Source organism: Aquarana catesbeiana, linkage group LG07 (assembly GCF_042186555.1).
Source record: "Aquarana catesbeiana isolate 2022-GZ linkage group LG07, ASM4218655v1, whole genome shotgun sequence".
NCBI classification, from domain to species: Eukaryota; Metazoa; Chordata; class Amphibia; order Anura; family Ranidae; genus Aquarana; species Aquarana catesbeiana.
Genome location: NC_133330.1, coordinates 154,152,901 through 154,179,882, shown reverse-complemented (window position 1 = coordinate 154,179,882; position 26,982 = coordinate 154,152,901). Strand labels below are relative to the sequence as shown.

General features: G+C 45.5%; 1 protein-coding gene across 5 annotated transcripts in view; it reads left to right on the top strand.

The window, feature by feature from the left end:
- ATRIP (ATR interacting protein) overlaps positions 1-25,478 on the top strand; it is a 275,160-nt gene extending 249,682 nt beyond the window's left edge. For 2 of the 5 annotated variants that reach the window (XM_073592749.1, XM_073592748.1), the window contains 2 exons: positions 17,456-17,708; positions 25,220-25,478. In XM_073592749.1, the coding sequence (XP_073448850.1) occupies positions 17,456-17,708; positions 25,220-25,287 (321 nt within the window). In that variant the 3' untranslated portion in view covers positions 25,288-25,478. Of the gene's footprint in view, positions 1-17,455; positions 17,709-25,219 lie in introns of those variants that run through there. The other 3 variants (XR_012235293.1, XM_073592750.1, XR_012235292.1) reach the window with 2 other exon arrangements.
- Positions 25,479-26,982: the final 1,504 nt, after the last annotated feature.

Below are 26,982 nucleotides of genomic sequence, written 5' to 3'. Positions count from 1 at the left end.
AAAAGTCCAGTGACATGTGTCACATAATGATAGACTCTTCTTCATATGTGTTGCAAATCATCCGTTATAATTGCCGTGGGCGGCGTGCTCTTGTGTGTGGTATCAGATTAAAGTGACTTAGTGCTTCACCACCACCTGTGAGATTTGCCACTCACCAGATTAATCTTTAAAACTTTTTATCCGTTTGCATGAGGAACATTGAGGACCTGGTATAGATATTGGAGAAAGTTTTCCTTTGAGTGGAGTGGTTATCCCTGTTAATGAACCAAAGGTGCAGTTTTAAAGATTAATCTGGTGAGTGGCAAATCTCACAGGTGGTGGTGAAGCACTAAGTCACTTTAATCTGATACCACACACAAGAGCACGCCGCCCACGGCAATTATAACGGATGATTTGCAACACATATGAAGAAGAGTCTATCATTATGTGACACATGTCACTGGACTTTTTATATGATTTAAAGCATAGGTGCTTTTGTTAGCTAGGTATAAGTATGACCGCTCGGTGGTCGGAAGGCCTGGCAAAGTGCTAGAGCCTTCATTTTGTTTACTGTATGTTTCTTAAAAAAATTTCAATAAAAAGAATTTTTCAAAAAAAAAGATAAGACTTTGTGGCATTCCTTTCTGGAAGGATCTTTTGTTCAGTCCAGACCTGGAGAAGCAAACGATAGACAAGAAAAAAACCTTTTCCGGTCAAAAATTATAGAGGCCCCAGGAAGGCATTTTGTTCACCCCCAGAGGACACATTCGCAGGCTCCTAAGGAGTCAGCCACTAAAACAGTGGGGGGGGGGACAGAAGGGAGGCATTCTTTTTCCCTCTACTAAAAAAAAACCTAAAAACCCAATAACTTGGTTCTGGTGGGAGGGAGACTGGGGCTATTCCTTCCACAATAGGAAAAGATTGCCCCAAATGAGGACATTTACAGGGGTTATTGGATTCAGTTCAAGGGTACTCCGCCCACAAGCATGTTCATAACCTCCCCTCCTCAGAAGGCAGCAGCTCTTCTCTCTCAAATTGGTGACCTGGTAGACCAGCAGGTCCCCATTCTGGTACCACAGTAAGAGATAAATCAAGGTTTTCTTTTCGCACGTTTTTGTGGTAAAAAAACTGTTGGGCAAATTCCACTTAATTTTTAATTTAAAGCCACTAAACAAAGCGGGTGGTCTACAAGAAACTTCGAATAGAAACAATCTATACGGCAAAAGCAATTCTGCACCCAAATTGTTTTATGGCTTCCCTTGACTTGAGGGACACATATTTACACATCTCAATCCATGAAGAATCACAAAAATTGAGGGTGGCGATCGAGTGAGGGAAGAACGTCCACCATCTCCAGTTCAGGGCCCTGCCATTTGGCCTGTCCTCCTCATCCCCCCAGGATTTTTACGAAAGTCCTGGCAGAGGCACTAGCCCCACTGAGACTAAGGAGGATCTCTGTCATCCAGTATTTGGACAGCCTTTTATTTTTTACCCCCTCCATGCCCCTATTGCAGAGGGATCTGCGGGTGGCTATTCCTTTCCTGGAGGACTTGGCATTTGGTAAACAGGGAAAAATCAAACCTGACCCTTGGCACAGGACCTGTGCTACCTAGGATACAGGGTGAATTCGGTAATGCACAATGTCTTTCTCATGGAGGAGAAGGTGAAAAAAATAAAGGATATAGCTGCTTGTTTTCAAAACTATCTGGTGGTGTCCATCCGGACAGCCATGTCTGGTCTAAGTCTCTTGGCAGCAAGGATCCTAGCAGTTCCATCGGCGAGGGCCCATTTCAGATGTCTCCAGGCTGATGTCTTGAGGAACTGGGAGTCGCCAATCATTGGACGGGACCTTCCACCTATCTCCAAAGATCAAGAGGTCTCTGTGGTGGCGGAGGGACAAAAAAATTTGGATTTATTTGCCAACAAATAGAATGCCAGAGTTCCAATGTACTTTTCGTTGGAAAGAGACGAAGGGGCCAAGGGAGTAGATGCCCTGGCACAGTGGGCGTTTCATCTGTGCTATGCCTATCCCCCGTTCAAGCTTATTCCTCTGGTCCTGAGGAGGTTTGCACAAGAACACACCATAATGATTCTAGTGGTTCCGTATTGGCTGAAAAGGGCTTGGTTTTTTCACGTTGTTACATCTGCGGAAGACCCTCCCTTCATGTTGCCTGGGAGAGAGGATATGTTGTCCCAGGGCCTGGTCCTGTTGCTAAAAATAGGGTCTAAAACTGTTGGCCTTGTATCTGAGGAAAGTCTCCTGAAGTCTAAGGGGCTTTCAGATAGGGTAGTGAATATAATCCTATCCAATAGGAAAAAGGTGATGCAAGCAATTTATTTTAGGTTTTGGAAAGTTTGTTGTTCATGGTTAGACACCAGGAAGGTGTCTGTAGGTATTTCAGCTGTTTTTACAAGATGGAGCAGACCAAGGGCTTGCCGTTAGTACATTAAAAGTTAATGTACTTGTCTGTGTTTTTGGCACAACCCCTGGCATTCGATCCTCAAGTCAGCAGGTTCTTTAAGGGGTAAGGTAGAATCGGGCCCGTTTCGTTCAGGATTCTGCCCAAATGGGATTTGGCAATTGTAATGCAGGGATGGATAAAGCGTTCACAGGGTTGCTCTCAAAACTGCCTTTCTGGTTGCAATTTCGACAGCCAGACACATTTTTATTAACCACTTCAATACCAGGTACTTAGACACCTTCCTGCCCAGACCAGCTTTCAGCGCTGTCACAATTTGAATGACAATTGCGCAGTCATTCATCACTGTACTCAAACAATTTTTTTATCATTTTGTTCGAACAAATAGAGCTTTCTTTTGGTGGTATTTGATCACCTCTGCGGTTTTTATTTTTTGCGCAACAAATAAAAAAGACCGAAAATTTTGAAAAAAAACACGTTTTTCTTTGTTTCTGTTTAAAATTTTTGGAAATAAGTACGTTTTCTTCTTCAATGATGGGCACTGATATGGCTGCACTGACGGGCACTGATATGGCTGCACTGACGGGCACTGATATGGCTGCACTGACGGGCACTGATATAGCTGCACTGACGGGCACTGATATAGCTGCACTGACGGGCACTGATATGGCTGCACTGACGGGCACTGATATGGCTGCACTGACGGGCACTGATATGGCGGCACTGACGGGCACTGATATGGCGGCACTGACGGGCACTGATACGGCGGCACTGATGGGCATCGATGAGGTGGCACCAATGGGTACTGATGATGGGCACTGATAGGTGGCACTGGTATGCGGCACTGATGGGCACTCATAGGTGGCACCGATGGGCACTCATAGGCGGCACTAATGGGCATTCGTAGGTGGTATTGATGGGTACTTATGGGTGGCACTGATGGGTGGCACTGATAGGTGGGCACTGATGGGCACAGATAGGCACTGACAGGTGGCACTGATGTCCCTAAGGGTGGCATTGCTGGGCATCACTGCTATATAATGGTGTCAATCAGTGCCCATTTGTGGGCACTGATTGGCACAGATTGGGCACTGACTGAGCACATTGGGCACATGTGGATGGCCATGGGGTACATACCTGGCCATCCACATGTTACCCCATTCCCTTGTGGTCCAGTGTGGTGATCTGAGGGGGGGCTGCGCTGATAAACAATCAGCGCAGACCCCCCCCTGTCAGGAGAGCCACCGATCGGCTCTCCTCTGCTCGCGTCTGTCAGACACGAGTGAGGAAAAGCCGATCAACGGCTCTTCCTATTGACATGTGATTGGACACGGCTGATCACGTGGTAAAGAGCCTCCGCCGGAGGTGGAGCAGTGTGTCAGACTGACACACAGCTCCACCGATCGCCTCGATGCGCGCCGTGGCATGTTATCCTGCTGGACGTCATATGACGCCCAGTCAGGATAACTGAACCAGCGCCCAGCCGTCATCTGCTATGGGCCAGGCGGGAAGTGGTTAAAGAGCTTTACCTACAAATGTTTGAGGACAGGCCAGTAATGTGCACTGCTCCGGGGTTCTTGCCGAAGGTGGCCTATAAATTCCACAGGGCACAGGAGATTGTCTTGCCTTCCTTCTGTACATCTCCAACTAATCCTAAAGAAGCAGAATACCACCAACTAGATGTGAGAGCTTGTGTCTTATGATAGTTGTCCGAAGACAAGACGCATTCTCGTAAAAAAAAATATTGGGATTTCAAGCTTCGAAGTTCATGATCGCTGTTGGATCAAGCAGGCAATCGTGGAAAATTACAGCATTTTTGATGGAGTACTCTTTTTCCCTGATGGCTCACTCTATGTGGGAGCAGGCTGGGGTGACCCCAGAAAAAATTTGTCGAGTAGCAATATGGTCAAGCTACTCAACTTTCATTAGGCATTATAGGTTCGACCTTCTCTCAGCGCAAGATCAAGCATTCGGGAGGAAGGTCTTTCAGACTGTAGTCCCCCCTCTAATCTGGTAAGTTCTCATTGAACCTCTCCTATGCTGTCCTGGACAGACGACTGGAGAAAACCAGAGTTATACTTGCAGGTAACTCGGTTTCTAGGAGTCGTGCAGATCAGCAGGGATTCCTGTTGTTTCAGAAGCTGTTTCAGGGAAGTATTTGAAAGAAAGACTGAGGAAGGGGGATGGAGGCCGCTCTTTAAAGACTTAACCATTTGTGTTTCCTGCCTCCGGAGGTGGAGCCTGTTCCTCCTGTGCTGTCCTGAATGACTCCTAGAAACTGAGTTACTGGTAAGTCTAATTTTTCCAGTTCTCTGAACATTTATTGGTGGACAGAACAGACATTTGGAGTATAAGCCCAACCCTTAGGAGGATGGACATGAATCAGTGCTTTTCTCCTTAGGGTGTATACCCCTTCTCAGAATAGCAAATAGGAGATCACTTTTAGCTTGGTTTCCTGGGAGCTAGAACATCTTAGTTTCCTTCTAATTTCAGGTAGATGAGCTTATAGTCTTGTACTCTCAGGGCCTTCCCAAGGGTGAGTACCTTTTGGCCCTGGGCTGCTCTATTACTTCTTTTCTTTGTTACTGGTGGTTTGTGCTCAGTTGAGTGGCATGAAACAAAGAACTGGGTTATGTCACCATGGCATGGCTCCCATGAACATAACAAAAATGCACTATGCCTCGTCCCTTTAAGGTATAGGCGAAAAGTGAGAACTACAGAATATGGGACTTTATGGGCACCACATTAACAACAATGAAATATATATATAATATAATTATTTATTGGAAAATCATTACAGTCAGATTAAAACAACAATAATAATCCAAACTATTGTGTGAGTGTACCCACCCCCTCCCCCTAAGCATAGGCAGGGAGCCCCCAAAATATTCACATTAGCCAAAATACAGCATGATATACACAATCACCAATAGCTAATAGTAGACGAAAGGCTGTAGCAATATGGGGATGCGTGGGCTCACACTAGAACAAAGCTGTGCTCAACATGTTTCGCATTTACAAATAACGCTTTTTCAGGAGCATAAAGGGTTAATTACAGTTTATAAACCCTATTCAGGAGTAAACACAGACAGAGTTTAATGATCTCAATTTTACAGATATGTTAACATACTATATATATACACCATGATTAGTACTAGATACTTATTACAAACAAATTGTGTGGATCACGGAGAGCAAGGAAACGAGCCAGTGGCAGGTATGGCCCCCATCTGTAGGCAGATATGGGAATACACCTAGGTGGATAGCATATAAGGTAATATATTATTATTAACACCTACATGTATCTTCGTGTATATACATACTCTCTATACTGCATCGGGAAACCCAGGCAGTAATGTATCACTTACGATAAACTGTAATTATGTATGGCATTGCAGATAATATTGGATGCTTGGCTCTAGCTGTTAAGTTGTCCAAAGAGGGTGCAGGATCTAGCTGCGTCTCTACTTGTATGTCGGATCTATCTCTCATGCAGTTTCACAAATTACTCCTCATGCTTACAGGCAGTGACCCAAGTATGGCCCCTCCTTTAGGTTTCCTAAGCTGTGTAAAAAACACAAAGCATATAAAAATGTGTATTTAGAATGTAGACCACCCACCAGGGAAAGGAATCCTATAGTCCACTACATAGTTGAGTGGCATGTAAATTATATAAAAATTGGGGGGTCGCTTTTTTGTTTCTTTCTTGAGAATGTTCTGTGTAGAGAGGGAAGGGAACTTCAGTCTTTCCTCTTCCTCGCTTTGCTCCCGGCTACACTTTGACTCAATTTCTTCTCTCCCTTCACTAACGGACTGGAGAGACATGGAAGGGAACTGCATTGTGTTGAACCCTGTACTGCTCCCAACTTCACTTTTCTTCCCTCCCCATTGCTTTGTCCGTTTTTCTCATTATCATTAGTCTATGGTTGAACCCAGCCATGTTTAATAGGTGCACAGTCGGTGCAAAGAAGAAGAAAAAAAATCCCTTTTTCCTGTAAATCTACCTTATAGGAAACCTGTACAAAAAGAAATAGGTTGGCTGTAATTTCTGACTTACCTTTTGAAAATGCTAGTTTTCTGGTTCTATCTGACAGCAATACTTTTGAGTCATAGTCCTCAAACAAATATGCAGCCAGTGAACCCAGAACACCTAATCTGCATACTAGTTCATAACTTAGAAAGTATTGATGACATTGAGATCAGAATTGTTGTAGGCACTAAGACAACTAGCTTTTTCACAATAAAAAGTCCATGGAATGACTATGGTAGTTGTCTTAAAAAAAGAATATAAAAAAAAAAGTTTCCTTAAGGTGAGACCATGATCATTTTTGTTTTATGTGAAAACTGAAGATTGGTTAATTTGCTGCAATTATACTGCAGATGCATGATTATCTTATTGAATTTTTTTCTAGATTTTTTTTTTTTAATAATCTGACTTCTAACTTCATTTGGCTTGAAGTAGGTTTACACTTATATTTCTTTTTCATTCATCATGGAACACAGAGTTAGGCTAATATTCATTATCTGCTGGGTTATACTTCATCTCCAGGTGAATGGACACTGGTAGACCAAAGGTCTTTAGACAGGAAGTGATCCCCTATATAACCCCCCCCATACAGGAAGTTACTTCAGTTTTTTTACCAGTGTCTGCAAGGTGCATGGCTCGGTTGTTTGAGCTCTCTGAGCTCCAGATCTCTTGTCCCACAAATGGTTCTTAAATGAATTGACTGGGATCCATTTGACACAGGCTTTATATGTTTAGATAAAAGGTATGCGAGCCTCAGGGCCGATCCCAGGCGGGTGCACGGGGTGCAGTGCACCCGGGCGCCAGAGAGGTGGGGGCGCTGAAGCGCCAGAGTGCTCCCCTCCCTCTTCCTCCTCCTCTCCGTGTCCAGAGCAGGCTCTCTCCGCAGGTCACGGCCGCGGAGTGGACGCTGTGTTTTTCGCTGCTGCTATAGCCCGTCCCCCCTCCCTCCTTCTCCTGTCAGTGAAGGAGAGCAGCCGCCAGAGATCGGAGCGGCTGGTCTCTGTGTGGAGAGAGACCAGCCGCTCAGTGACTTCGCTGAGGGGGAGAGCGGTCCGTGCCTGCAGCCTGACAGGCTGACACAGGTTCTCCTCCTCTGTCTCTCACTCCCGCGGCCCGCCCAAGCCTGTCTAGACAACAGCTCTTCACCCGGGCGGCGTGGCTGCACACTGTCCTCTCTAGCTGCCGCCCGGGTTTTAATGGGTCTCTAGAGTACTAATAGAGGGAGGTTTGTCTCTGGGGCGGTCTGTACTAATGGGGGGTTGTCCTGGGGGAGTCTGTACTAATGGGGGGGTTGTCCTGGTGGGGGGTCTGTACCAATAGAGGGGGGCATTGTCCTGGGGGGGTCTGTACTAAAGGAGGGGGGTTTGTCCTGGTGGGGGGTCTGTACTAATAGAGGGGGGTTGTCCTGGGGGGGTCTGTACTAATGAAGGGGGGATTTGTCCTTGGGGGGGTCTGTACTAATGGGGGGGTTGTCCTGGGGGGTCTGTACTAAAGGAGGGGGGTTTGTCCTGGTGGGGGGGTCTGTACTAATGGAGGGGGTTTGTCCTGGGGGAGTCTGTACTAATGGGGCGGTTGTCCTGGGGGGTCTGTACTAATGGGGGGGCCTGTACTAATGAAGGGGGGATTTGTCCTGGGGGGTCTGTACTAATGGGGGAGGGTTGTCCTGGGGGGTCTGTACTAAAGGAGGGGGGTTTGTCCTGGTGGGGGTTCTGTACTAATGGAGGGGGGTTGTCCTGGGGGGGGTCTGTACTAATGAAGGGGGGATTTGTCCTGGGGGGTCTGTACTAATGGGGGGGTTGTCCTGGGGGGTCTGTACTAAAGGAGGGGGGTTTGTCCTGGTGGGGGGTCTGTACTAATGGAGGGGGTTTGTCCTGGGGGAGTCTGTACTAATGGGGGGGTCTGTACTAATGGGGGGGTCTGTACTAATGGAGGGGGGTTGTCCTGGGGGGTCTGTACTAATGAAGGGGGGGTTGTCCTGGGGGGGTCTGTACTAAAGGAGGGGGGTTTGTCCTGGTGGGGGGTCTGTACTAATGGAGGGGGTTTGTCCTGGGGGAGTCTGTACTAATGGGGGGGTCGTCTCGGGGGGGTCTTTACTAATGGGGGGGGCTTGTCCTGGGGGGGTCTGTACTAATGGAGGGAGGGTTGTCCTGGGGGGGTCTGTACTAATGAAGGGGGATTTGTCCTGGGGGTGGCTGTACTAATTAAGGGGGATTTGTCCTGGGGGTGGCTGTACTAATGGAGGGATCTTGTCCTGGGGGGTCTGCACTAATGGGGGGGTTGTCCTGGGGGGTCTGTACTAATGGAGGGGGGTTTGTCCTGGTGGAGGGTCTGTACTAATGGAGGGGGGGTTCTCCTGGGGGGGTCTGTACTAATGGAGGGGGGTTCTCCTGGGGGGGTCTGTACTAATGGAGGGGGCTTTGTCCTGGTGGGGGTCTGTACTAATGGAGGGGGCTTTGTCCTGGTGGGGGTCTGTACTAATGGAGGGGGGTTGTCCTGGGGGGGTCTGTACTAATGGCGGGGATTTGTCCTAGGGGGGTCTGTACTAATGGAGGGGGGGTTTGTCCTGGGGGGTCTGTACTAATGGAGGGGGGTTTGTCCTGTTGGGGTCTGTACTAATGGAGGGGGGGTTGTCCTGGGGGGGGGTCTGTACTAATAGAGGGGGGTTGTCCTGGGGGGTCTGTACTAATGAAGAGGGGTTGTCCTGGGGGGTCTGTACTAATGAATGGGGGATTTGTCCTGGGGGTCTGTACTAATGGAGGGGGGTTTGTCCTGTTGGGGTCTGTACTAATGGAGGGGGGGTTGTCCTGGGGGGGTCTGTACTAATAGAGGGGGGTTGTCCTGGGGGGTCTGTACTAATAGAGGGGGTTGTCCTGGGGGGTCTGTACTAATGAATGGGGGATTTGTCCTGGGGGGGTCTGTACTAATGCAGGGGGGTTTCTCCTGGGGGGTGGTCTGTACTAATGGAGGGGGGATTTGTCCTGGGGGGGTCTGTACTAATGGAGGGGGTTTGTCCTGGGGGGTCTCTACTAATGGAGGGGGGGTTGTCCTGGGGGGGGTCTGTACTAATGAAGGGGGGTTGTCATGGGGGGTCTGTACTAATGAAGAGGGGTTGTCCTGGGGGGTCTGTACTAATGAATGGGGGATTTGTCCTGGGGGGTCTGTACTAATGGAGGGGGGTTTGTCCTGTTGGGGTCTGTACTAATGAAGGGGGGGTTGTCCTGGGGGGGTCTGTACTAATAGAGGGGGGTTGTCCTGGGGGGTCTGTACTAATGAATGGGGGATTTGTCCTGGGGGGGTCTGTACTAATGCAGGGGGGTTTCTCCTGGGGGGTGGTCTGTACTAATGGAGGGGGGATTTGTCCTGGGGGGGTCTGTACTAATGGAGGGGGTTTGTCCTGGGGGGTCTGTACTAATAGAGGGGGGTTGTCCTGGGGGGTCTGTACTAATGAATGGGGGATTTGTCCTGGGGAGGTCTGTACTAATGCAGGGGGGTTTCTCCTGGGGGGTGGTCTGTACTAATGGAGGGGGGATTTGTCCTGGGGGGGTCTGTACTAATGGAGGGGTTTGTCCTGGGGGGTCTGTACTAATGGAGGGGGGGTGTTTGTCCGGGGGGTCTGTACTAATGGAGGGGGTTTGTCCTGGTGGGGGGTCTGTACTAATGGGGGGGTTTGTCCTGTGGGGGTCTGTACTAGTGGAGGGGGGCTTCTCCTGGGGGGGTCTGTACTAGTGGAGGGGGGCTTCTCCTGGGGGGGTCTGTACTAATGGAGGGGGTTTAGTGACGTCACTGCAGCTGCGGGCTCTTCTTTTGCCCCTTCCCCTCCCTCTCCTCCACACGTGCACTGCTATACTAGTGAGCTGTGCTGGCAGGCACAGCCTCCCACTATGTTTCTTCCCCTGCCTTCATATCAGCCAGGGAAAAAATAGAATAGAAAAAGGAGCATAGAAGAGGATTGTGGGACATGTAGTCCCGAGGACTGACAGCCCCACTGTAACACGGAAACTGCAGCCCACACAGCATGCTCAGCTGAATGGGAGAGAGAGAGACAGGAGCCTGGGAAAGCTTTCAGGGAAGTACACCCTGGACTCCAGAGGGAGAGGGCAGTGCTGAGGGAACACCATCAGAGAGGGAACCCCACTGCCCTGCACCACCAGAGGGAAAGACACACAGCCTAGCGCCATCCCTGGTGGAGAAAGGAATGGAGTCATTGCCGGAATACAGATCTGGGTGCTACCCAGCGGAGTCGCCACGGGCAATTCAGAGTGAGCTGACACCTGATCAGAGGAACCGTTGCTGTATCACTGGGTCAGGTGAGAGGGCCGATCGGCCATTATCTACTAACGTCCATAGGAACTGCAGTCTCTGACCATCTTCTTGTTTTGACCATCTCTTGTATAATGTCTGCAGTCTCTGACCATCTCCTGTATTATGTCCGCAGTCTCTGACCATCTCCTGCACTATGTCTGCAGTCTCTGACCATCTCCTGCACTATGTCTGCAGTCTCTGACCATCTCCTGTATCATATCTGCAGTCCCTGACCATCTCTTGTATAATGTCTGCAGTCTCTGACCATCTCTTGTATAATGTCTGCAGTCTCTGACCATCTTTTGTATCGTGTCTTCAGTCTCTGACCATCTCTTGTATCATGTCTGCAGTCTCTGACCATCTCCTGTATCATGTCTGCAGTCTCTGACCATCTCTTGTAGTATATCTGCAGTCTCTGACCATCTCTTGTAATTTGTCTGCAGTCTCTGACCATCTCTTGTATCATGTCTGCAATCTCTGACCAGCTTCTGTACCATGTCTGCAGTGTCTGACTGTCTCTTGTATCATGTCTACAGTCTCTGACCATCTATTCTATCTTGTCTGCAGTCTCTGACCATCTCCTGTATTATATCTGCAGTCTCTGACCATCTCCTGTATTATATCTGCAGTCTCTGACCATCTCCTGTATTATGTCTGCAGGCTCTGACCATCTCCTGCACTATGTCTGCAGTCTCTGACCATCTCCTGTATCATGTCTGCAGTCTCTGACCATCTCCTTCACTATGTCTGCAGTCTCTGACCATCTCCTGTATCATGTCTGCAGTCTCTGACCATCTCTTGTATCATGTCTGCAGTCTCTGACCATCTCCTGTACTATGTCTACAGACTCTTACCATCTCCTGTAACATGTCTGCAGTCTCTGACCATCTCCTTTACTATGTCTGAAGTCTCTGATCACCTCTTGTACCATGTCTGCAGGCTCTGACCATCTCCTGTATTATGTCTGCAGTCTCTGACCATCTCCTGTATTATGTCTGCGGTCTCTGACCATCTCCTGCACTATGTCTGCAGTCTCTGACCATCTCCTGTATCATGTCTGTAGTCTCTGACCATCTCCTGTATTATGTCTGCAGTCTCTGACCATCTCCTGTACTATGATTGCAGTGTCTGTCTCTTGTATAATGTCTGCAGTCTTTGACCGCATCCTGTATTATGTCTGGGGACTCTTTCTAACAGACAGCCCTCTCTGTGTGCATCAGAGAGACTCCCCTCCAGGTCTCATTAGTGTACTCTTTTCCTGTATTTTCTTTATTGTTAAGAGATCGTGGGAGGATCCTAGGGTAACAAAGACTTCTTAGGGGAGCAGCTCTGTGTTTGAGTCGTTGCCATAGAATCATTTGTAAAGGGGAGGAGTCGGTAAAGATGACCACGCCCATGTGGGGGGCGCCAGAAATATTTCTGCACCCTGGCGTCTGTGACTCTAGGATCGGCCCTGCCGAGCCTCGCAAAGAAAACTCAGGATCCTGTGAGGTTTTGCCTGTAATGCGCCCCCCGGGCACTGGACCCTGCGAAGTGGAATCCTGGCCACCACAGCGCTAAAGCATTCCTGCAGGATGCTGTACAGGTCCAAGGGAGTGGACCCTAAACATGAAAATGGTGCCCAGTCCTTGAAGGTCCTTAAGTGACAGGAACCCACCATGATGGGTGAAGTTTGGGCTCTTAGTTTCTAAGCTGCTCTGAGCCTGGACGGGTAAATGAAACCCCCTTATTTTCTTATTGTGGGGTGTCCCAGTGGTTGTAACAATCAGTCAAGCTAGCTAGAAGCTGGACACCTGTGTGTGGTGACCATACAGGGGGAGTTTTGGGCTAGCTGTGGGTGTTTGCAAAGTGTACCTTTTTTTGCTTGTGTCTGGCTGTTTTTTACCTGTATGATGTATGATTTCACCTTGGTTCGCCATGGCACACGTGCGTTCGCAAGAGCCCGCTGGGCTCAGCAGTTTGACGGCCATGGCGCATGTGGCTTTGCCGCACAGGCGCCGTAGCCTTTATCTGGGCGCATGAAGATTTGCGTCATACGCGAATACAGCCATGCCCGTTCGCCGGGACCACACATGTGCGTACGCATGCACCGAACGCTCCGGCGCACAGCCAGCTTATTTAAGCTGTGTATGCCAAGCATGCGGTGCTTCCAGAAGGCAGCTGCGGGACACAGAGCAGGCTCTGAACCAGGCATTTGCAGCGGTTCATTTTCTCCTTACGCGGGTCACATGAGTCACCAGGTGTTGCTTGGCGGGCTAAAGGTGCTTAGCAGGATTGTTGCACAGGGGCTTGGTGAGCCCTATTAAAGGGTCTCCCTTCTGAGGTGTTTTAATACTACACCCAGGTGCTTTTTTTTGTAGCTAGTAAATGTCTTCAAAAAAAGAGGAGTGGAGCTAACACTACAGGGAAGGGCACACCTATGTCATCAGTAGTTCTTGATGAACCCAGTCGTATCTAGTGTTGTATCCCCTGAAGGACCAGAGGCTCCCGGGCAATCTGAGCCGCTGCGCCTATCTGGGATTGTCTCTACAGTCAACGCTGCTGCTTCACCCTTTATGACTAAGGATGAACTGTCCTCAGCCCTAGTCGGGTAAGAGCACAGGATTGCTGGCGTGATTGCCTCCATCCCGCAGGGTGGCAAGAAGCGTGACAGATCCCCCTCCCCGGAGCCTCCTAGTCTGGAACAAGAATGGGTTGAGGATAGGGGGGAGCTTAAAGCTCAGGATTCAGTGGATGGCCTGGCAGATGAGTCTGCTTCCGAGCAATCTGGACAAGAAGATCCTTGCCTCTTGCAGAGGTTACTGTGCCCCCCTGGTCCTCTTTGGGATCCCTGAGTCCTCTTTAGGCCACACAGGTTTTCCCCTTACACCCTCTGTTGGAACAGGCGGTGTATGCTGATTGAGAACATCCTGACAGGATTGTTGTTCCTCCTAAGCATTTCCCTTTTATATCCCATGGATGAAAAGTTCACTAAGTGGAGCATGCCAGCCATAGATGCAGCAGTCTCTTCCTTAAACAAAAACATTTCCGGTGGATAATGCACAGGCCTTGAAAGGCCCTGTTTACAAGAAATTGGAGTCATTAAAAGCTTCCTTTTCTTTGGCCAGTTCAGCTATTCAGCCAGCTGTTGCAGCAATTGGTATCTGCCAGTCCGTAAAGGATCAGATCAGATGGTCTGACAGGCCTAACCAGGAGGATGATCTACCTGAAAATAGGGCAGATATTCCTCGAGCGCTGTGTTTTGCTGTTGATGTTGACACCTTAAAGGATTCAATACAGCAGGTTTCTCGTTTGGCTCTTTTGTCTGTACATATGCGCAGTTCCACCGTCAACAGGGGGCTAGAGCCAGGGGCAGGCCGCAAGGCCAGGGTCAGAAAAGGCCCTGGGTCCAAAATTCTTCTAAACCCAGCACCAAGCCCTCCTTTTGAGGAGACGCCCCCCACTCCTATCGGGTGGAGGGAAGGTTGCTGCACTTTGCCGATACTTGGAGAACAATAATTAAGGAGGAGTGGGTCACCTCAACTATACCCCGCGGTTACAAGCTGGAGTTGCGGGGGGGTTCCCCCTCAGTGGTTTTTAAGATCCAGCATTCCCTCGGATCCTCCAAAAAGAGACTTATTGTTTCAGGCACTACATCATTTAGTGCACCAAGGAGTGATTGTAGAGGTTTCCGTATCCGAAAAAGGCATGGGGTTTTACTCTAACCTGTTTATGGTTCAAAAACCAAACTGGGACACCAGGTCCATTTTGGACCTAAGATCCTGAACCAGTATCTACGGATGGAGTCTGTTCGCTCAGTAGTAGCCTCACTCCAGAGGGGAGACTTTCTAGCCTCCATCGATATATAAAGGAGGCGTATTTACACGTACCCATCTTTCAGCCTCATCAGAGGTTCCTGCGATTTGCATAAAGGAACGTCATTTTCAGTTTGTGGCTCTACCCTTCGGGCTTGTTACAGCTCCCCAGGTGTTCACAAAGGTCCTAGCACCAGTACTGGTCTTTTAAGGGCCCAAGGGATCCTGGTGCTCGGGTATCTGGACGACCTCCTGCTCAGAGAGCACTCACTGCAGGCTCTAGAACAGAGCATAACATGCATAGTGCGGTATTTGGAAAGCTTAGGCTGGATCATAAATGCCGAAAAGTCAGCCTTGAGCTCAGTCTAAGATATTTAGATCTGGTCCTAGATACGGTCCAAGCAAGAGTATTCTTGCCACCAGCAAGGGTCTGTGCCCTGGAGAATCAGGTGCGTCAGATAAGGGGCACCAGACAGCCCTCCATTCAGCTCTGTATGAGTCTTCTAGGGAGGATGATATCCTCCTTCGAGGCAGTGCCCTATGTCCAGTTCCATTCCAGGCCTCTACAACAAGACATCTTGTTGGCTTGGAACAGGAGAGGACAAGCCCTGGATTATCCAATGTTCTTGTCTCTTCCGCCACACTTAAGCCTAAACTGGTGGTTTCAGTATCAGAACCTGCGAAAGGGAAGATCTTTCCTCCCTGTAACTTGGAGAGTACTGACTACAGATGCCAGTTTTTTTGGCGACCATGAAGAGCTCACAGCTCAGGGGAAATGGTCAAGGACAGAACAGATCCTGCCCATCAACGTCCTGGAAATACAGGCAGTATGACTTGCCTACAAGCCTGGACGGTGGAGCTTCAGAACTACCCTATCAGGGTTCAGTCCGACAATGCCACAGCAGTGACCTATATAAACCACCAAGGCGGTAGAAGGAGTCATTCAGCTCTGAAGGAGGTGAACCACATACTAGCCCGGGCCAGAGGGACATGTGCCGATTCTATCGGCAGTCCATATCCCGGGAGTAGAGAACTGGAAGGCAGATTATCTCAGCCGCCAGTAGATCTGCCCGTGGGAATGGTCCCTACACCCAGGGGTGTTCCAGGAAATTAGCCAACGTTGGGGATGGCCAGAGGTCGACCTACTGGCATCCAGGTTCAACAACAAGCTACAGCAATTTGTTTCCCGAACAAAAGAGATCCTCTGGCAATCGGAGCAGATGCTGTGGTAGTTCCATGGAGCCTGTACTCCCTGGTTTATGCTTTCCCTCCGATCCCTCTCCTTCCACATTTGTTGCACAGGATTCGGAGAGAGAGAGTTCGTCATTCTGGTGGCACCAGCCTGGCCCAGAAGGCCCTGGTTCCCGGAGATTGTGAGACTGACAATAGACGGGCCATGGACGCTTCCACGGCGCCCCGATCTACTGTCTCAAGGTCCTATATTCCACCCCAATTTACAGTCTCTAAATTTGACAGCATGGCTATTGAAGCCAGGGTGGTAAAGGACCGTGGCATCTCTGGACCAGTGGTGTCTACCCTAGTGAATGCTAGAAAAGCTGTCACTAGGAAGATCCATCATAAGGTCTGGAAGACACAGTCAGCTGTGGAAATCAAATTGGCTTTGAGTACAATCAGAGGTCAAGTTTCAGCCCTATCGGTATTCTTCCAAAGGCCTTTATCCTCCCATTCACTGGTCCGAACCTTTATGCAGGGAGCAACTCTCTTGGTTCCCCCCCATTAGGTCACCTATGTGTCCTTGGGACTTGAATTTGGTGCTGTCTATGTTACAGAAAGAACCATTTGAAACTATCAAGGAAATTCCATTAGACTTGCTGTCATGCAAGCTAGCCTTCCTGATGGCTATCACCTTGACTAGAAGGGTGTCAGAGTTGGCGGCCCTTTCATGCAGGGAACTGTACTTGATCCTTCACCACGACAGGGTCGTGTTACAACCTATTCCATCTTTTTGCCAAAAGTGGTGTCGGCCTTTCATTTAAATCGGGACATTATTTTTCCTTCTTTTTTCTCTCGGCCTCGTTCTGCGGAAGAGAGACGACTGTATTCTTTGGACTTTATCCAGACAGTCAAGGTTTATTTGTCTAGATCTGTGGAAATCCTTTTTTGTTTTACCAAAGGGACCCAAGAAGGGGCAGGCAGCTTCCAAAGCTTCCATTGCCAATTGGGTCCGTCAATTGGTCATTTAGGCCTATGGTCTGAAATGTAAAGCTCATTCTACTGGGGTGTAGGAACCTCCTGGGCTTTTCGCCATCGGGTATCTGTGGCTCAGATTTGTAAGGCTGCTACCTGGTCTTCAGTGCATACGTTCACAAAATGTTACCAAGTGGATGTTCGAGCAGCCAAGGATTCATCTTTCGGCCGCAGTGTACTGCGGGTTGCCGTATAAGGTCTGATGGCTATTGATTGGCAGGGTGTCTCCCTCCCCTCAAGGCTATTGCTCAGGGACGTCCCAGCAGGCAATGAATATTAGCCTAACTCTGTGTCACATGATGTATGAAAAAGAAAATAGGATTTTTTCATCATACTTACATGTAAAATCCTTTTCTTTAAGTACATAATGGGACACAGAGGTCCCTCCCCTCTATTTAAGGATTCAGTTCTTGCTTCAAAACTGAAGTAACTTCCCGTATGGGAGGGGTTATATAGGGGATCACTTCCTGTCTAAAGACCTTTGGTCTACCAGTGTCCATTCACCTGGAGATGAAGTATAACCCAGCAGGTAATGAATATTAGCCTAACTCTGTGTCCCATGATGTACTCAAAGAAAAGGATTTTACAGGTAAGTATGATGAAAAAAATCCTATTTTTTTTATACACTGTCCGTAGTGTTTGTATCACATAAGAACCCATAAAACATTACAAAAGATTCTTTCATCAGTCTTTGGTGTCATAAATGTTATTTTTCCATTGTTTAGGTTGTAAAGGCCTTGGTTCTCACCCTACACCAGGAGTGGCTCTGTGTGCGGCGCCTAATTTTACTCAGTCCCACACCATCCTTAAACAAATCTGTGCAACTTCTAAGGGAGATGGCAATGCTGTTGTACAGTTTCTTCCAAAAGGATAAAAACTTCAGTGAGAACTGTCTGGAGGTCCTCCACCCATATGATCAAGCTGTAAGAGGAGTCCGAGCTATCTTAAGAAAATATAATATTTTGAAAGAGAATGAAGGTCAGTCCCTTAATATTTGGTACATTCACTTTAAAGAGCAATTTACCCATAATCCTTCAAACTTTGTGTCTGCTTTGCAATCTTTTAACATGATCTCAGAAATAGGTCCTGTGCGCTTTGACTTTGTGATCCACCAAACAGACAAAATATAATTTTACTGAAGAGGGGTTTAGAATTCCTGACATTTTTTATTGCCATCTATGCCTTTCTGCCTTGGGTATAACCTATATACAGGGGTGTCAAACTAAATTTTTATTGCGGGCCGCATCAGCAATGTGATTCAAAGGGCCGGTTGTGTCTGTAAGAATATATATATTGTGCTCTTAAGTTTACATACCCTGGCAGAATTTATGATTTCTTGCCCATTTTTCCGAGAATATGAATAACACAATAACACAAAAACTTTTCTTTCACTCATGGTTAGTGTTTGGCTGAAGCCATTTATTATCAATCAACTGTGTTTACTCTTTTTAAATCATAACAACAACAGAAACTACCCAAATGACCCTGATCAAACGTTTCCATACCCCAGTTCCTAATCCTGTGTATTGCACCTTTAACATCAATGACAGTTTGAAGTCTTTTGTGGTATTTGTGGATGAGTCTCTTTATCTTCTCAGAAGGTAAAGCTGCCCATTCCTCTTGGGAAAAAGCTTTCAGTTCCTGTAAATCCTTGGGTTGTCTTGCATGAACTGCACGTTTGCGATCTCCCCAGAGTGGCTCAATGATATTGAGGTCAGGAGACTGAGATGGCCACTCTCATGACCTTCACTTTATTCTGCTGTAGCCAATGACAGGTTGACTTGGCCTTGTGTTTTGGATTATTGTCATGTTGGAATGTCCAAGTACGTCCTATGCGCAGCTTCCTGGCTGATGAATGCAAATGTTCCTCCAGCATTTTTTGATAACGTACTGCATTCATCTTGCCATCAATTTTGACCAAATTTCCTGTGGCTTTGTAGCTCACACATCAGCAATCCACCTCCGTGTTTCACAGTAGGAATGGGGTTCCTTCCATCATAGGCCTTGTTGACTCCTCTCCAAATGTAGTGTTTATGGTTGTGGCCATAAAGCTCAATTTTGGTCTTATCGCTCTAAATGACTTTGTGCCAGGTTTGAGGCTTGTCTCTGTGCTGTTTGGCGTATTGTAAGCAGGATAATTTGCGCCATTTGCGTAGGAATGGCTTTCTTCTGGCTACTCGACCATACAACCCATCTTTCTTCAAGTGCCACCTTATTGTGCATTTTGAAACAGCCGCACCACATGTTTTCAGAGAGTCCTGTATTTCACCTGGAGTTATTTGAGGGTTTTTCTTTGCACCCCAAACAATTTTCCTGGCAGTTGTGGCTGAAAATTTAGTTGGTCTACCTGATTGTGGTTTGGTTTCAACAGAACCCCTCATTTTCCACTTCTTGATTAGAGTTTGAACACTGCTGATTGTCATTCTCAATTCCTTGGATATATTTTTATATCCCTTTCCTGTTTTATACAGTTCAACTATCTTTTCCCGCAAATCCTTTGATGATTCTTTTGCTTTCCCCATGATTCAGAATCCAGAAACTTTAGTGCAGCACTGGATGAAAGATGCAAGGGTCTGTCAGTAGTCCAGAAACTCATTGACCTTTAATACACACACACGAGTTACAAGCAAACAGATCACAGGTGAGGATGGTTACCTTTTAGTAGCCATTCAAACCCCTTTGTGTCAACTTGTGTGCATGTTATCATACCAAAATCACCAGTGTATGTAAACTTTTGATCAGGGTCATTTGGGTAGCTTCTGTGATTACGATTTAAAGAGTAAGCACAGCCAAACACTAATCATGAGTGAAAGAAATGTTTTTGTGTTATCATTCATAGTCTCTGAAAAATGGCCAAGAAATCATGAATTCTGCCAGGGTATGTCAACTTATGAGCACAACTGTGTGTGTGTGTGTGTGTGTGTGTGTGTGTGTATATATATATATATATATATATATATATATATATATATATATATATACACATACACACACTCTGATACATAGGCGTACACAAAGTGCAGAGTTCAGGAGTGCGCCATGAAGAGTGCAGGGTTGAGGACTGCACTACATAGAGCGCAGGGTTTAGCGGTGTGTTCTGCACAGTGTGCAGGGTTCAGCTCTTTTTCACAGGCTGTCCACGTCTCACTTCCACCCCTCAAACCTCAGCTCTAACCTCTGCACCACTCTCCCCCATCCCACATCTTTACACACATCTCCCTCCACAGCCCTCACTTCTGCACAGAAGGCTTCTGTGTTTACAAGTGACAGCGATGAGTGGGGGGCAATAGCTGTAAGTGGCAGAACTCCACTTCTGGCTGAAAAAAAAAAAAAAAAAACAGAGTGAGGGTCACATGAGATAGCACATGAAAAGAATTCGATACCAACCATAAGTCTGTGCCATGTAAGGAAAAAATGTATGTGTGTGTGTGTGTGTGTGTGTGTGTGTATATATATGTATGTGTATATATATATATATATATATAATATACACACACAATAAAAGGGAAATTGCTGTCACAAAAAAAGCTCTCAAAATATAACCTATAAATAATGACTGAGCTGTCCACTTTTAGCAATACCCAACAATAAAATACACAGTATAACTTCCAGAAATTTGTGCAAAATACAAAAAAATATAAATAGTCCAAATTGTAACGTGTCCCAAAAAACTGAAAAACAAAGTGCAAATTTTACAGATACCATGCAAAAAATAAAAACCCTGTATGAAATCATTAATAAAGTGTCCATTGCTCTAATTTCATATATTAGTGTCCTGTGCAATCAAATTTATATATTCGGTAAAGTGTCCAGTGTGTTCCATGAGTAAAGTGTCCCATATAGTTATACGAGCTTGGGTGCAACAAAATCCATGTGCAAACAAAGTTCATCCAAGGAAAAGTGTTCCAAAAGAAATCTCTCCTTTGATCTGTGTGTCCACATTGTGATGTTCTGCGTCACAACCACTAGCTACTCGCCAAACATTAGTCAACAGTAAACTTTAGTTTTGTTTCACGTAATACGATCTGCTTAAATCCAGCCAATAATGGGTTAACTCAGTCCACTCTCCTCCTCAAATCTTCGAGACAATGCACAGAGAACAAACAGTTGTTGCATAGTGTATAAAACCATTAAAAACAAAATGCACTTACTGTACATTTGGATTTGTCTTGTCACGACACATGAATTCAGTAATCTGTCACACACAGCAACAAGCTGCAAGCAGGACAGGCTCTCTGTGCAGGATGACTTCACTCCAAAACCAACCCCGTGTTACATGTTTCACCCTTCCAGTGGATTGGGTGTGTCTCATCCTGGAGAGCTTTTATATACATTGCCTAAATGGTTCAATCTATATGTTTTACATGGTAATACAATAATAATATATGAATGTAAGTGCATTTTTGTTTTTTAATGGTTTTATATGAATAAAAGGGTTTTACACTATGCAGCACCTGTTTGTTCTCTGTGCATGGTCTAGAGGAAAGAGAAGGTGGATTTGAAGAGGAGAGTAAACAGAGTTAAAGTATAAGTTCACCTTTGTGAAAAAAATAATGCACACAGGTAAAAAATGTGCATGTATTGTTTTTTTTTTTTTTTTCTTAACTACGACCCGGCAGGCAGATGCACACTGACAGGAAGCATCAATGAACTACTTAGAGTGCTTAACGGCGCCCTAGTAGTTAATTGATGACTACAAGCCGACAGCTGCAAACAATGTCTGTACTTGTAGTTCTCCCACTCACAGTATTCTACCCCTTATTACATGATACAAAATGAAAGTTTATTGCTGAATTTTGCATCTGAGCTCATTTAACTATATGGGACACTTTACTCATTGGAATGCACTGAACACTTTATTGCATATATGATTTTGATTGCACAGGACACTTTAACCGCTTCAGCCCCGGAAGATTTTACGACCTTCCTGACCAGAGCACTTTTTGCGATTCGGCACTGCGTCGCTTTAACTGACAATTGCGCGGTTGTGCGACGTTGCACCCAAACAAAATTGATGTCCTTTTTTTCCCCACAAATAGAGCTTCCTTTTGGTGGTATTTGATCACCTCTGCGGTTTTTATTTTTGCGCTATAAACAAAAAAAAAGCAACAATTTTGAAAAAAACGCAATATTTTTTACTTTTTGCTATAATAAAGATCCCCCAAAAATCTATAAAAAAAAAAAAAAAAAAAAAAAATTTTTTCCTCAGTTCAGGCCAATATGTATTCTTCTACATATTTTTGGTAAAAAAAATTGCAATAAGCATATATTGATTGGTTTGCGCAAAAGTTATAGCGTCTACAAAATAGGGGATAGTTTTATGGCATTTTTATTATTATTTTTTTTTTTTTTATTAGTAATGGTGGCGATCTGAGATTTTTATCAGGACTGCGACATGGCGGACACATCGGACACTTTTGACACTATTTTGGGACCATTGTCATTTATACAGCGATCAGTGCTATAAAAATGCACTGATTACTGTGTAAATGACACTGGCAGGGAAGGGGTTAACCACTACGGGGCGATTCAGGGGTTAAGTGTGTCCTAGGGAGTGATTCTAACTGTGGGGGGGATGGGCTTCAACTCGCATGACAGCGATCGCTGCTCTCGATGACAGAGAGCAGTGATCTCTGTCATGACACAAGCCAGAACGGGGAAATGCCTTGTTTACATAGGCACTTCCCCGTTCTGTGGCTCCGTGGCACAATCGCTGGGAGACCTGCGGACATCGAGTCAGCCGGTCCCGCGGGCACAGTCATGCTGTACGCGGCAGGCGCACGCGCCTGCTATCCCCGCCTCTTAAAGGGGACGTACAGGTACGCCCATTTGCCCACCGCTGCCATTGTGCAGACGTATATCGGCGTGCAACGGTTGGCAAGTGGTTAATATATGAAATTCTAGTACTGGGCACTTAATGAATTTTTTCATGCAATGTTTTTCATTTTTGCATGGTATTTGTCACCGTCCAAATTAGTGCGGCGCCGCACCGATTCCCAAAAGTAGTTTTCGTACTACTTTTGGCGTCTTCGGGCTGTCATTTGCATTGACATCTGTGCAGCAACCCACACAGATATCTCTGAAATTGCCCCTGAAGTCGGACTGACATGCGGGAATGAAATTGTGCGAGTAGCTAAACTTGCACGATTTCATTCCCGCTGTCAGTGTTAACGAGGGCTTATTCATTTTGTCACTCTGTCCCATACTGTCACCCTATGCCAATAGAGGAGGGTGCTTGGCCAAAGGTGGCACTCTGCAAATCCAAAGTTAAAAAATAGCCAGCACTCAAGTATGCTGAGAAGAAAAGCAATAGACAGTTTTAATTAAATTACATGGAAACAAACATTTCTGAGGCACGCAGTTCTTTATCAATGTGACGAGACATAGCAGCAGCTATATAGCATGAACAACAGATACTTATTTATATATACGTGTGTGTGTGAGACCAACACTTGATCAATGCACTTTCCAGCGTTGCTCATGCCAGAAGAAAAAGCAACCAACCTTACTCAAAAATAAGGAAACAGACCCACTGAATGGAGTCATACTCCCTATACTAGGAAAAAGATGTAAGAATTCTATGGTGTGTATCCTGGGAGTGCCCTAAACCGGAAGTGACATCTCTTTCTTGCCTTCCACAGACCAGAAGTGGTATATTGAGCAAGTGCAAAGCTCATTACATGACAGATGGTCCATTCCTTTTAATAGGAAGCTGGAAACCCATACCGCAAAGTAGAAAACTAGAGAAACCAAAAGAAAGAGAATAAAGATTTCCTGTGTAGTGGTGACCGTGCAGGTGGAAACAGACAAACATTTAAATATATGGAACAATATACAAAAATTACAGCATCCTAAGGCCATAAAGATTGCCTATATCTTTTCATTTATATATTTGATGCATTCCTGTTAATGGATATGGAGAAGAAAGCAATGCGTTGTACTAGCATTTAGGTAGGAAGCACACCAGCAACAAACCTGGTGTTTTAGCCCAACTCTCACATCCTTAAATATTATTAGTTTACTGAGCGACATATCCGTATGGATGTCACACCACTTCCTCAAACTCTGTTTGTCTAAAACTAAGTTAGTAATATCTCCTCCCTGATTCTTCCCTCTCAACTTTATAATTGGGATCAATAGCACAAATGTTGGTCCCTCAACGCAAGCTAGGGTGCTAGATGTAATCCTAGACTCTGACCACTCCTTTGGACCCCACAACCAATCACTGGTTAAATCTTGTTGCCTTAACCTCTGTAACATTTCCAAAATTTGCCCCTTCCTAGCTAAAGGCACCACAAAACGAAATTCACTCCCCCTCCAGTCCATCATGATTGCTGCTGCTAGACTTGTCCACCTTACTAACCTGTGACTGCTGTCCAAATCTGCCAATCTCTCTACTGGCTTCCACTAGCCCAACATAAAAAATATTTCCAGAATTCCCGGAAGTTGTGGAAAGAGATGGCCAGCAGACAGGCAGAACTCAAAACATGAAAGGACATTTTTCAAGCATCAATCGTTATAAAAGATTGGCTCCAGTCAGCATTGGACTCATGGGCTTAGGCTGCTGGTTTGCCACACATGCTGTTGGCTGAAGGTCTGTCATACTGAGCAAGCGTACATCGCCTTCAAGGTTTCTTCCACTGCTTTCTCTCCACTCGGCAGTGTTAATTTTGGCAGCAAATTTCGATCTAGTCTTCGCTTTTTGACTAAAATGGCATTTTAGTTTTAGTCCCATTTTAGTCTTCTGCAATTGTTTTAGTTTTAGTCGTATTTAGTCGACTGAATCTCCAGTACGTTTTAATCGACTAAAACTCATTTTAGCTGTCTAAAATCTAATGGGTGTAGTTAAATTGTAATGCATTATTTAAACATTTCTCTACAATTTCTAAACTCCTTATATACTGCTGGAGTGAAAAATCGAATATGTTCTTATTTATGGTGTTTAGGTTTGAACATGCACTACAGACCAGACTAGGCTTTCATTGCCATGTCTTTTCTTTTAGGGGAGATCTCCCTTACTCCCTGTCAACACAGAGAAAATGTAAAACATTTAATTTATTTATTTTTGTTAGTGTGGGAAAGGGTTAGAAAGTGCCACACTGTTTTTATTGCTGTCTGTGTCTATCTTTACCTTTAACAACTGCGCCCTCATTACTTTTATGGGCATCAAAAGGACAGAAAGTGATAGAAAACCACAACAATTGGGTTATTACTCTGTATAAACTGCCTTCTAGCTGCAGAAACTTGCCAAGGAAATTGTGAGACAAAAAACAACCCCCCCCCCTTTGCATCATATTTTTTCCAAAATAATGGAACACATTTTAACCGAGGCAGCAACTGTAACACTCATTCAGATTAGTGTACAAAACTACAGCTGCCACAACTGTAGTGATTGTGAACAGAGCTAAATCCACTGTATTTGCCAATAGATATGATTTTGTCACCAGAATTAGCATTTCACCATTTCTCTGTTTACATTCTTCTGTTAGAGTTTGCCCTGGATGAATTGTGCCCTCCTGATGTTGAAGCAGAGGATGAAAACATGGACTGCACCTGATGCAAAATAAATTACTCACCTGCACAACCAATTTTTTAGCGTCAACCTGGCATATTTTAAGCATTTCACAATAAGATTATTAACCTGATGTTAAAGATTGTAGAGAATGCCTTAAATGTATTTTTTCATAACTGCACACATTAAATACTGTAACTTTTTTAAAAATTAAACCTAATATTTAAAAACAAAAATGTTCTCATAATATAGAGCATTGTGTTTGGGTCTTTGACTTGTGATGCTTCTAGTTCTAACAGTAGCATATGTTTTAATACAGGGCATATGTGTTTTTAAAGTTACATTTTGAAGTGAAAAATATATCCTTTAAAAAGCCTATTGGCTGCAGCACTGATCAAACTCAAGTTCTCTAGCAGGCCTGTTCATGAGCAGTCTTTAAAAAAAAAAACCAGAACTGCCCATAGATGGATCAAAAATTCGGCTGGTCGCCCCCGAACTGACTAAATTTCATTCCATCCATCTATGGCCAGTTTTAAGAATCACAGACATGCCAGCCAGTGAAGTCTGAACTCTTCTCATTCTTGGGACTGGTCAGTGTCTTACCAGATGGTAAAACCTAGATCAGGATGACAGCCCTGGAACCTGCACATTTTAAATACACTTTATAATAATAGCAATGCCTGTTCTCTACCAGTTTAAAAGAGTATGGGTTTCTTTTTCCCTAATCATATTTACCTAGGTGGATGCAGCATTGGACTGTTGTTGCATCTGTCCCCCAGTGCCTCTGCACTGAAAAAGCAATGATCGAACACCGCCGATCACACGGTTTTCACAGCTCAGTGAGCAGAGAGCTGTAGACTGTCAGTCACAGCTCTCTGTTCATCTCCTCCGTGCTCATTGGAGCGCTAAGCTGGACTTCTCCTTTAACCATTACTAATATTTTTATGTAAAGTATTTTATCTTAGTTCTTCGCTAAAAAAAAAAATCCTATATGCTTTTTAGCAAAGAAAGGTATGTAAAGTGAATGTATCTTTTTTGCCGTGTTTGCTAGTGAGCTTCATTAATGACCAATATTCAATGTTAACGTACATCTTTGCCAGCACACCATGGATCAGCAAAAAGTTGTCCAGAAAGGTTTTTAATGGAAAGAAGTCACATCACAAAAGGGGTGCAACGTTTCGGGGCCGCGCAGGACCCCTTCGTCCGGCAAGTGATGACGAAGGGGTCCTGCGCGGCCCCGAAACGTTGCACCCCTTTTGTGATGACTTCTTTCCATTAAAAACCTTTCTGGACAACTTTTTGCTGATCCATGGTGTTCTGGCGAAGATTCACGTTAACATTGAATATTGGTCATTAATGAAGCTCACTAGCAAACACGGCAAAAAATTACCAGAACCCAACTGGTAATTGCTGCAGCACCCATTACTTTTGTGCCTTTTGTACCGGGAACGTGTGCGATTTAGAATATCATATTGACTTCAATATTCAATGTTAGACATCAATGCACTTTCTAGCACATGGCCTCAAATGCAATCCAAACCTAGCTTGAGAAATATGTGTCCTCTCTACATCCAAAATTCCAAATTGTCTTCAAGGACAGCATATGAAAGAGATGGAACAAACAAAAAAAAGGCGCCCCTAAGTGCAGCAGTACAAAATTTTAATAGCCCAAAAAGGGTTAAAAACACTAGACATAAGTTAAAACAGGGCTCATCCTGGTAAGTAAAATGGGATAGTGGT